This window comes from Neophocaena asiaeorientalis, unplaced genomic scaffold (genome assembly GCF_003031525.2).
Source record: "Neophocaena asiaeorientalis asiaeorientalis breed wild unplaced genomic scaffold, Neophocaena_asiaeorientalis_V1.1 scaffold381, whole genome shotgun sequence".
Classification (NCBI taxonomy): Eukaryota; Metazoa; Chordata; class Mammalia; order Artiodactyla; family Phocoenidae; genus Neophocaena; species Neophocaena asiaeorientalis.
In genome coordinates, this window is record NW_020172812.1 from 2,616,995 (window position 1) to 2,629,503 (window position 12,509).

The 12,509-nt window shown below is 35.7% G+C and overlaps 1 protein-coding gene across 1 annotated transcript in view; it reads right to left on the bottom strand.

Annotated features, from left to right (window-relative positions):
- DNAAF10 (dynein axonemal assembly factor 10) overlaps positions 1-12,509 on the bottom strand; it is a 94,712-nt gene that overhangs the window by 62,549 nt on the left and 19,654 nt on the right. Inside the window, 1 exon segment of the mRNA XM_024741621.1 lies at positions 5,562-5,601. Within this exon segment, the coding sequence (XP_024597389.1) occupies positions 5,562-5,574 (13 nt within the window). The 5' untranslated portion in view covers positions 5,575-5,601.

Genomic DNA, 12,509 nt, shown 5'->3' on the forward strand with positions numbered 1-12,509 from the left:
ATTGTAAGACCTGTTTTAAACTCAAATCTATCTTAAAACCAAATTGTAATGTATTCTGAGTATCATTTAAAGAGTGTTTCACCTATAGATTAAAATCATTTCAGCAACAAAAGAAAAAAATTAAAGTGAGTTAAGCTAGTACATATAAGAAAGAAAACATAAAAGAATGCAGAAAAAAATAAATGTAAAATATTTAAAGCAAACTCAAAAAAAAAAGAATGCAGAAATGAAGGAGGAAATCAAATTAACTTTAGATTAACCTCTTCTGTGAAAAAGTTTTCTGTTTTCAAAACAAAGAAAAACCCTAGTCTAAGTAAAGAATATGAACACGTAAACCTCGCTGAGACAACTGACTGTGAGCAGAAATTAAGAGCACAAATTGAAGTCAATACCTCTATGTTTTCAACTCACTTGTAAGTATTTAAACCAGAAACAAAACTGATTGAATGAGACTGTTTACTCAAAGTGAGAGCAGTGTCCTAATGGCTAAAGGTGTCTTCAAGGTTTCTACAGATAGTTCATTATGCAAAGGGAAACGTTCCTTCAGAGGCTGCCAAGCTCCTCTTGGTTCACCTTCTAACGAAAGAAAATTGAGAAAGCTCTTCAGATAAAAGACTGTTTTAGTCTTTCATCTACATAAAATCTACAGAATAGTCCCTCTGTTCACCAACTTCATCAAAATTATTCAGAATTATACTGGTTTTATCAACAGTAAAAAAATATTAGTTGAATCTGACTTTCCACTCATACTTCCTCCTGTGCTCCAATCTAGCCCTCTGCTGAACTATCTAACCTAGTATCTTGCACTCAGCCACTTTTCCAAATTATCATGCCAAGTTACAACCACAGTCTCAACTTTGAGCAAATCACCCCAACAGAGTATACATTTCCTACTCCAGACAGGCTAGCCAACAGACAGAAACAAATTCACAATGGCCTAGAATAATTTAACTCAACAAAAAGCAAACACTCAATTAAGAGACAAAAAAAAATCAGAGAATACCTAACTATGTCTTAGACAAGTCCAGTTTTGCCTAAAATCGTTCACGTAGACAAACATAACATTAAACTTGTAAGAGTTACTATAAGAGAGGCTGTACAGTATTGTGATTAAAAATATAACTCTAGAGCACGACTGCTTGAGATTAAACCATGGTTTTGTTACTCTACCTGCTGCTGTGTGATCTCAGACCAGTTATTGATGCCTGTTTTCTCATCGATACAATGGGGAAAGTAACAATACCTCTTTCGTGAGGCTACTGTGAGGATTAAGAAGGTAAATAAACGTATGTGAAATGCTTAGAACAGTGCCTGGCATGTGTTAATGCCACGTAAATACTTGTTATTATTTATGAAAACAAGTGGGGTGATTGGTAACTACTGGGTTTTTCTAAAGATACAGCCTTTAAAATTATCCAACTAGCTGTCTCTACAGTCCAGCTCTGAGCTCTTACTAGCTTATTCAGTCAACAGATACTTACTCAGTATCTGCTCTATGCCAGGCATCGCACTTCCACTTCCACTGTCAATACCTCAAATCTTTTACGGGTGAAAATGAGCTCAACCGCCTCGTATTATTAAGGCTTGCAGTACTGCATGCCATACTTAACTATAATTAAGTAATTACTTCTCCTTGATATTACTCTTAGTTATTTCCCGCCTTTTTCCACTCATTAAAAAAAAAACTTTATAAAGGAAACTTTCAAACACGTACAAAGGTTGAGAGACTCATAAAATGAATCCCACATATCTATCACCCAGTTTCAACCACTGACACATTAGAATCTTATTTACACACCCACTTCAATTATTTTAGAGCGAATCCCAGATGTACCATGTCCTTATAACTGTTCAGTATTTATCATCTCTCTCTAAGGTATCCTTTTAAACAACAATATTATTACAACTAAAACATTAATTATTAATAATTAATTCCTTGATATTAAATAATCAGTGCTCAAATTTTCCCAAATAGCACAAATGATTTTACAGGTCTTTCCACTCCATCAGATTTAGCAATTAGGCAATGTGTCAATAAAATGAAGGTGACCATGGGAATTCCCTGGCGGTCCAGTAGTGAGGACTCTGTGTTCTCACTGCCAAGGGCCCAGGTTCGATCCCTGGTCAGCAAACTAAGATCCCACAAGTCACACGGTGTGGCCCCCCCCAAAAATAAATAAATAAAACAAAATAAATAAATACAAGGAAGGTGACACAACAGTGTCAGCAAAGTAGTAGGAGATGAAAGCCAGATTTGAGCAGGCAGAAATAAGGAAACGGAGATCACTGTATATGCTCACGCAAAGCTCAAATATGAGAAAGAAAGGAGAAGAACGGGGAGGCACGTGCAGGATCAGGATCAAAGGGGAGTTGATTATGTTTGTAACGTGAAGAAAAATGAAGAAGCGGAGACACAGGTAAAAACAAAGAGAAACTAAAAACATAAGGTCCTAGAGATGAGAGGGGATGAGATCAAAAGCACAAGTGCCAAGGCCGACCTTGAATAAGAGAGGTATAACCTAAACTCTGATATTGAAAGGAAGGAGTTATTAAGCATGAGTACGAAAATGGGAAAATTTCCGTGTGTGGCAGGCAGGGGGTGATGGGGTGAGGAAGTAATGAGGTTAACGCTTAAAAATGTTCTCGGTTTTCTTAAGCATTCGGAGATGAAAATCACTGATTAAGAGTAGGGTACTGGAAAGAATTATGCAGGGGGTTTAGATAAAATATTGAAGATCTGGATGGAATTTAAGGAAACTGAAAGGGACAAATGACCAGACAGGTGAAAGAATTAATCAGCATTCAAATCTTATGTAGATTTCAAAAAACAATTTCAAACATCACCCCATCCATGAAGCTTTTCTTAATTTTCTTAACCAAAGGTAATTTTCCCTCCTTGGAACCTTTGCTTTTATTGCTCATAATGGTTTGTTTCCACTGAAAAAATTAATGCATTTCTTCTCTTTTTCCCAGTAGCTAGACTGTAAGCATTCTGTGGGTACTTATCTGTGTGTCACAGGGTTAAAAACAGTACTTTACAGCATACAATTTAGAATCTTACTACCGTTTTAAAAAATAGCATAATTTAAATACTAAAAGAACATAAGAGACAGTAACTACTAAGGTGAGAGGACTACTGAAGGCCTCACAGAGAACACAGACCTGAGCTAGGTCTGGAAGGGAAGAGAAAGCACAACTTGAACAGGGGAAGTGTAAAAAGTAAAGTGCCTCAAGGATTGGTTTTAACATTTTATACATGGTAACAGCTGTTTACAAATAACACTAAGCTCTCCCATTAATAAAGAAGTTTTGCAAATGAGCAAAAAAAGACTTACTACAATGTGTGGGTGGGGAAAAAAGTGGTGGTTTTAATGTGAATAAGTTCAAATTCATCCAAATCATGTATAAAATATATTCTAGTAAACCAGTTAGAAAATAGAGGAAAACTACATTTTTACTGGATGACAGAAGAATTCAGACAGATTCATATCTAGTTGAACAATCACTGACAAGTACAGATCTTTAGTGACAAGGCTCAAATTTCATCAAAGCACTGATGAAGTCCTAAGAAAGAAGACTTACTAAGTTCTAAAGATAAAACGGAAAGAGATAGCTTTTAACAGTGTATGAAATCTATTTCAAATACTTACTATTTAAAAAAACTTGGCTTTCACCATCCTGGATGTACCGAGGGGAACATCCATCTTGCCTTGCCCTGGTACATTTTTCTTTGCAATCAGGTAAATGACCCTCAGTCCCAGATCTTAAAGGAGTGCAGAAGGTAAGAACCTGGGACATCTTGCCCCCTTAGGACCTCTGTTCCCTGACCAAGAAACAAAAACTAACCTCCCAGTACCTCATACTTTTCAGAGCTGTACTCCCAACAGCCTACCCCAACTCTGCTTGCAGCCTGAATCCTAGCTAATTACAGGCTTCTACACCTCCTTCTTGCCCACTAGCAACAGGAGGAAAACACCACAGGCTCAAGCTGAACAGTAAGTGGCAAGGCACAGTTCTGAGCAGAACTCTTTCAATTCTAAAGAAACTATGACATGTCAATTATGGCACAGACAAGAATTATAGATCCAGATAACACTTGGAGCACTAGTCTGTAAGTACTCTATCTTGACCACATTTCAGAGGTCAAACAAAAACAGCCATAGACAATGTGAGCAAATGGGCATGGCTGTGTTCCAATAAAACTTTATTAAAAAAACTGTAGGTAAGGCAGTAGTTTACCAACCTCTGGTCTAGAGAGTCATAATTAGATTTGATTTTGGTCAATTCTAACAATACACTGGATACAACATTTTATCTTCATGTTTAAAACAGAAATACACACCCACATATGATCAAAATTATATAAGAAATTCATAAAGGAAAGCCTGGGAGGAAACAGTAAAATAAAATGTAAATAGTAGTACGGATGGCCAAACTATGGGTCATTGGTCATAGAGTATCACCGTAAAAAAAAAGTTTAAAAAACTGTAGAAATTACAAAATGGAAAATAAAATGGATTAATAAACAAGTAATTTAAGCTTATGGTAACTGTTCTAAAGAAAATAAACAGGGTACTGCCCATGTTAGAGAGAATCTGAAGAGAGCATAGAAAGAGAAAACATCTCCAAAGAGGGGACATTTTATAGGAGACATTTATGCTGAGATCTGAAAGACGATGACGTTGCTCAAGAAAAGAGCTGATGGAAGAGCATTTATCCAGAGCTCATAAGCAAGCAAAGGTGTTGATGAGAATGAAAGAAACTGACAAGTGTTCTGGGAAAATAAAGGAGACTAATGAAACAGTGAGCAATGGGGAAATGGTTTTAATAAGACAAAAAAGAAGAGACATCTCATTTGCAAAGTAAGATGTCTCCAAACAAGGCAGGACCAGCTTCATCAAACAGGGATGGCAGAAAGGGCAAGGAAGGTTCAGAAGAGTTTGGGAATTCTGGGACCTCAGGATGGTATCTAAACTTACCAGCGTCCCCATTCCAATTCTCATGATCTCCCTCTTCCCCAATCATTGTACTTTCACACAAGAGACCTTCTGATTTTTATTTAAGCTCCCTGGTCCTCTGATCCTTGAATCAAGAATTTCTAAGATTGTCATTTTCTTTCTTTATGTTCTCCAGTATAGTCAGAACAGCCAGCCCACCCACACTTCTTATACTCCTCCTCCCCAGAAATGTCTTGTACAATAGCTCTTTAGTCTCTCAGTTTTGCCTTCAATAAGCACTTCATTTTACATAACCACAAGTTAAGTAAGTTAACTGTTTACTTGCAGCTTTGTTAATCTGAAAAACTTCAGTTGGGTTAAGCCACTGAGATTTGAGGGTCGGTTTGTAATTACAACATAGTGCAGACACTAATAATAAAGAGGTCTATAAAAAAATCTTTCCCTATTCTGGTAACTCAAAAACGCTCTAAGTCAAATTCACTGCCATTTAAAATGGTTAAGGGCTAACTTCGCTATATAAATTTATAGAGGCGTAAGATTTACATACATACATATATAGAATGTGAAAATAGAAGAAGTTCTTGATAAGAATATTTGACTTACAGTGTGAGCACATTTCCAAAGGATAACTTGCCTCATTTCCCTGGAGGAAAAAAAAAAAAAAATTAGTCATAAAATTGGCACAAATGTCTTTAAAAGATTGAACTTAAATATTCTGAGTCACAAAACATTGGGAAATAAGCCATAAACGAAATGTGTCTAGATCTATAAATATTTTTGATAAAAAAATTATACAGTATGATAGAAAGAGCTCTTGCATTAAACAGGCCTGAGTTGTGGCCCTGTCACTTAAGATTTATGCAAAGATTTGATTAAAATTTATTTTAAATATTTTTAACACCCTAAACATACTGTGTATCAAATTTTAACACACTACAGACTGTCAGTGCACTAAGTTGTCTTGCTGGATGAACTCGTTTTTGGGTAGAGCTCAGAATAAAGCTTCTCCTGCCATTTCTGTTTAATTGAAGAGACTACTGAGACTGCAAAGCTGTTAAGAAAACGAAAATGCTTTTATACCTGCATTGAAACAGAATGTTCTGTACGCTATGCAACAAAAATAAGAAAAATATTAATAGGAAGGTAGGTCCAATGTAAGACAGCCAGCCACTTGAACTCCAAATTTTTCTTTTCATGAGAAGTCTTATCTCATGGATAAACTCTAATATAATTCACCTGAACTCCTAATTTACAAAAAGTTTACCTAAAAGTGCTCTAGAAAAACTACAGACCTGACCCAATGCTTACATTTAAAATTCTTGATGACTGGGTCCAGGGAGGTCAAGTAAGCTGGTGAAAGTTCACACCATTTGATTAGCAATGGAACCAGAAGTAGTTCTAAATCTAAGACTGTAAAAATTCCAAGTATAACAGACTCACACAAAGTAAAAATCATGAGGAAAATCTTTTTAAAAGTCTACAGAATTTAAAGTAATACAAATTGAATTTTTAAAGTTCAACAATAGATTGAGTAGACCATGCATCCCATATCCCATCCATCTAATCTTGACCCTGTCTAGCAGCAAGTGTACAATGGGATTAACACATTTAAATATTGATATTTGAATATACCTATGTATCCTAAGAAGTTATTGAGTGCCACCTGAAATAAGAAGTACCATTTTAGTGTGGCTGGCTAGCTTTTAAACTCTCAAAAGTATCTCTTATTCTGAGTAAACTTAAGGTCTGAGAAAAGTTTATCAGTAAATTAGCATCTTTAATTCCTATCTTGCTGACAATAATTAGTCTTTTCCTTGAAAATTATAGCAGATAATTTAACTGGTTAATCTAGTTTTAGGTCACTTTAAACATCAAATATATATTAAAACAGAGACAGGAGTAGCAAACATTAATAAAAATGACATTATTAATTAGCAGAGATGGAGTTCTACTTATTTTGCACCTTACTTAATTGACCTTAAGATTCTTACCATGATTCCTATCTTTTACTGTCTCACATATTCTTTCATGTCTAAATTTTTTAAATACCCTTTAAAAAATATTATTCCAGGGCTTCCCTGGCGGCTCCCTGGTTGAGAGTCTGCCTGACGATGCAGGGGACAAGGGTTCGTGCCCCGATCCGGGAAGATCCCACGTGCCCCGGAGCGGCTGGGCCCGTGAGCCATGGCCGCTGGGCCTGCGCGTCCGGCGCCTGTGCTCCGCAACGGGAGAGGCCACAACAGTGAGAGGCCCGCGTACCGCAAAAAAAAAAAAAAAAATTGATCATAAAAATACTCAATCCAAAGAAAGGCAGATAAATAGGAAGGATCAAAAATCAAATGAGGAAAAAAATACAAAGTAACTAACAAGATGGTAGATTTAAATCCAAGCATTTTGAGAATTATATTAATTACGTTCAACGTAAATGGTCTAATAACTCCAATTCAAAGAAGATACAACTATATACTATCTAAACGAAGTCTACTCTACAGATAGGCTGAAACTAAAAAGACAGGAAGAGATATACCACACAAGTAATAATCAAAAGAAAGATACAGTGGCTAAGAATACTGGACAATGTAGAATTCAGAACAAGGAATATTACCAGGGATAAAGAGGACTATTTCATAACCTTAAAAGAGTCAATTCATTAGGAAGATGTAACAATCCTAAATATATTGTGATATATAATGAGAAATATCCTTGGGTCCTCATTCATTTCTAGCACAAGAGCTCCTTAGAATGTCTCAAGTGTGGAGAGCTATAAAGATTTCTTTTGTTATGTTAATGAGGTGACTATAGGAAAGGACTAAAGGTAGGGGTTGGTGGCCAGGAGAACCAATCATGTGATTAGAGGTTGGACCTTCCAGTCCCACCTTCCAATCTCTACGGAAGAGAGATAGGCTGGGGGTTAAACCATTCGCCAATGATTTAAGCTGGGCTGGAGACTGAGCTCAATCACCACTGTTAAGTGATTTAATCAATCATGCCTATCTAATGAAGCCTCCAGAAAAACCAAAAGGATGGGTTGGAGAGCTTCTTGGTTGGGGGGCATGTGGAGATGCAGGGAGACTGGAGCACCTGGAGAGGGCATGGAAGCTCCACACCCCTTTCCATGTACCTTGCCCTAGACATCTCTTCCATCTGGCTGTTCCTGAGTTACATCCTTTTATAGTATGTCAGTGATCTAGGCAGTAAAATGTTTCTCTGAGTTCTGAGTGGCACTAGCAAATTACTCAAACTCAAGGTGGGGGTTGTTGGAACCTCCAATCTATAACCGGTTGGTCAGAACTTCAGGTAACAACCTGGACTTGCAATTCGCATCTAAAGGAGCAGGGGGAGGGGGCAGTCTTGTAGGACTGAGCCCTTAACCTGCGGAAGCTGATGCTATCTCTAGATAGTGTCAGAATTGAGTTGAATTGTAGGACACCCAGCTGCTATCTGAGAATTCTGTGGATGTGTAGGGAAAAATACATTGTAACTGGGTCCCAGAACCCTTTCACATACAGTTATCCCTCAGTATCTACAGGGAATGGGTTCCAGGACCCTGGCAGATACCCAAATCCATGCATTCACTTGGATCATGTAGTATCGATGCTACAGTATTTATTGAAAAAAATCCCTGTATTAGTGGACTCACACAGTTCAAACATCTGTTGCTCAAGGGTCAACTGTATATACTTAATAACAGGGCTTCAAAATTAAATGTGTCAAATACAGAGAACTGAAAGTTAAATAGACAGTCATATTTGGAGATTTTAACATTTCTCTCACAGTAAATAACAGAAAATAAGTAGACCAAAGGAAAAAATAAGTTGTGGAAGATCAGAACAACACGCTATCAGCCAAGATGTCCTAAGACAACAAAATATTCTTTTCTGCTGCACACGAACATTCAGAAGACAGACATTATTCTGAGCCTAAAAAAAAGTCTCAATCAACTTTAAAGGTTTGAAACCATACAATATATAGAATATATTTTTTCATTACAATGGAATTAAGCAGGAGAGGTATTTAGAAACATCCAAATATTTGAAAATGAACAACACAATTCTAAATAACCCATGAGTCACAGAAGAAATGATGAGAGAAATCAGAAAATATTCTGAACAGAGTAAAAACGGAAGCTATCAGAATTTAAAGGATGCAGGTTAAGCAGTCTTTTGAGGAAAACGCTATTACAAGGGAAGTCCAAAACACAGTGATCTGTTCCCACCTTAAAAAGCTAGAAAAAGAATAAATTAAACCCAAGGCAAGGGGAAAAAGAGAAAAAAAGCAGAAATTAATGAACTAGAAAATGGACAAACAGAAAGAAAAATCAGTAAAACCAAAACTCATTTTTCGGAAAAGGTCAATAACTAACACCCCAGGCAAATCACTAGAGATTTTACAGACATTAAAAGAAAAATAAATGGATATTCAAAAAAAGTATGAAAATAAATTTTATAACTTAGATGAAATGGACAAGTTTCTTGAAAAATAAAATCTACCAAAACTGACTCAAGAAAAAAATAAAGTTGAACAGCTCTATTGCTATTAAAATAAACTGAACTGGAGTTAAAAAGAACACACAAAACCTTCTTAACAAAGAAAACTAAAGACTTTGATGGCTTCACTGGTCAATTCTATCATACATTCTAAGTCTGAAAAACATACCAATCCTATACAAATTCATTCAGAAAGCAGAAGGGGAAGGAATAGTTCTTAACTCATTTTATGAGGCCAGCTTACCCTGACAGCAAAATCAGACAGTGACATTACAAAAAAGAAAACTCTACTCCAATATTTCTTCATGACCATGGATGGAAAAATCCTTAACAATATTTGATGAAATTAAATCCAGAAAAAAATTTTAAAGAATAAAAATCATGACCAACTGAGGATTATCCCAGTAATGCAAGGTTGGTTTAATATTCAAAATTAACATGGTTCACTATACTAACAGAATAAAAAATGCCATACCTATGGTCATCTCAACAGACAGAATAAAAGCATCTGACAAATTTAAATACCCCTTCGCAACAAAACAAGAACAACTCAGTAAACTAAGAATCTTTCTCAGTCTATAAAGGCTATCTACAAAAAGCCTACAGCTAACATCATACTTAATATCGTGAAGGGATGCCTTCTCCCCAAGATCAGGAACAACATAAAGTTATCTGCACCAGTGCAATAAGGCAAGACAAAAGAAATAAAAGACATACAGATTGGAAAAAGGGAGTTAAACTGCCTTTACTTGCAAATGACATCACTGTACATGTAGACAAATCCTAGACAAACTACAAAAAAGCTATCAGAACTAATAAATGAATGAAACAAGGTCACAGGATACAAGGTCAATATATAAAATTGAATGTACTTCTACATTCTGCAAGCAATGAAAAATGAAATTAGGATCCCGTTCACTTAGAAAATCATCAAAAATACAAAATACTTAGTAAAATATGTGCAAGGATTGTACAATGAAGACCATGAAACATAACTGAGAGAAATTCAAGATGATCTAAAAAAACAGAAAGCTATATCATGTGCATAGATCAGAAGACTCATTAAGATGGCAACTCTTCCCATACTGATTAACAGATAAAAAACAATCCCAATTAAAATCCCAGTAAAATATTTTATAGAAGTCAATACACTGATTCTAAAATGTATATGGAAATGCAAAGGATATAAACAGCAAACAATCTGAAAAAGAAGAACAATGTTGAAGGACTTAAAACTTGAAGAATTATTATAAATCTAAAGTCATCAACAGAGTAACAGTGGTATAAGAGTAGACATAAAGTTCAATGGAACAGAATAAAATGAAAAAAAAAAAACATAAACACCCAGAGTCAAGTGATATCTAACAAAGATGTCCAGGTAATTCAGTGAGGGAAAACCTCTGCAACAAGTGATGCTAAAACAAATGGATAGCAGTATACAAAAGAAAAAAAAAGAAACCCCCCCCCAAAGATCTGAATAGATATTTTACAACAAAAGATATATACATAACAAATAAGCACATGAAAAGATGTTTCACACCATTAGATATTAGAGAAATGAAAATTTAAACTACAATGCGATACCACTACATGTGCAACTAGTGTGTGTTTGTGTGTGGCTAAAATTTAAAAACAGAGATACCAAGTGTTACTGAAAATGTAGAACAAATGGTTGTGTGCTGCGCAGAATCCCAGGATGTCCTGAAATTTCCAGCCTCTGGTATATAAACATCTCCCAGTTATTCAAACACTAATCTAGGTACTGCTGCAAAGTGATTTTCTATATGTAATTAAGGTTCCAAAACAATTGATCTTAGGATAAGATTATTCAGGTGGATCTGTTCTAGTCATAAGAGCCTTTTAAAAAGAGAGAGGGGAAGTCAGAGATTCAAAGCATAAGAATTCAACACCAGGGAGATGGAGTGAGTCTCTAAGAGCTGAGAGTGGCCTCCAGCTGACAGTGAGCAAGGAAACAAAGATCTCAATCCTACAACGGCAAAGAACTGAATTCTGCCAATAATGGAAATAAGCTTGGAAACAGAATCTTCCTCAAAACCCCCAGATAAGAACTCAGTCTGGATTTCAGCCCTGTGATCCCTGAAGACCCCATGCTAAATTTCTGACCTACAGAACTATGAAACAATAAATAGGTGCTGTTTTAAGCTACTAGGTTTTTGGTAATTTGTTACTCAGCAATAGAAAACTAACACCCAGACATACAGTACATGTAGCTAAAAGGAAAATGTTGACATATCAAGTGTCAACTAAAAATGAAACTCTTATACATTGCTGGTGGGAACTAAAATGAAAACATGGCCACACAAAGATTTGTACTCATATGTCCATAGAAGCTTTATTGTTAATAGCCTAAACAAGACACAACCTAAATGTCCATCAGCTGTCAAACAGATAATACTGTGGTGTATCCAAACAATGGAGTGCTACTCACTAATGAATAGGCAAAGACTACTGATACACATAACATAGATAATTCTCAAAAGTTATGTTAAAAGAACCCAGATACAAAAGGTTACATGCAGCATGATTCCATTTATAAATCCCAGAAAAGGCAAACTATAGTTACTGAAAGATCAGGGGTTGCCACGGATCGGAGGGTGAATGCAATGGGGTACCAAGTAACATCTGAGGGTAACAGAAATGTTCTACATCTTGATTGTGGTGATGCTTAAAAAACTATATACATTTATCAGGACACATTAACTGTATACGTGAAATTGGTAAACTTTATTATATGGCAAGTTATACCTCAATAAAGCTGATTTTAAAAACTTAATAAGGAGTCCCAGGTATAATGGAATTGTTTCAGAACACATAAATTTAAGTCTGTAGTTAAGATAAAAATCTTATCACTTCTTAAAAAATAACAATATAGTTTCCGGTCATGCTATTATTCCAAAACCATATGGGATCTTTATTTTTATAAGACACATATGCACTTCAAGATAACAAATTATATATTTTTTCAGATTATCTTGTAGTATCATGAGGAACCAGAAACTATTTATTAGTAATCTTGACCCTTATAATTTTTTTCATCCGTTAT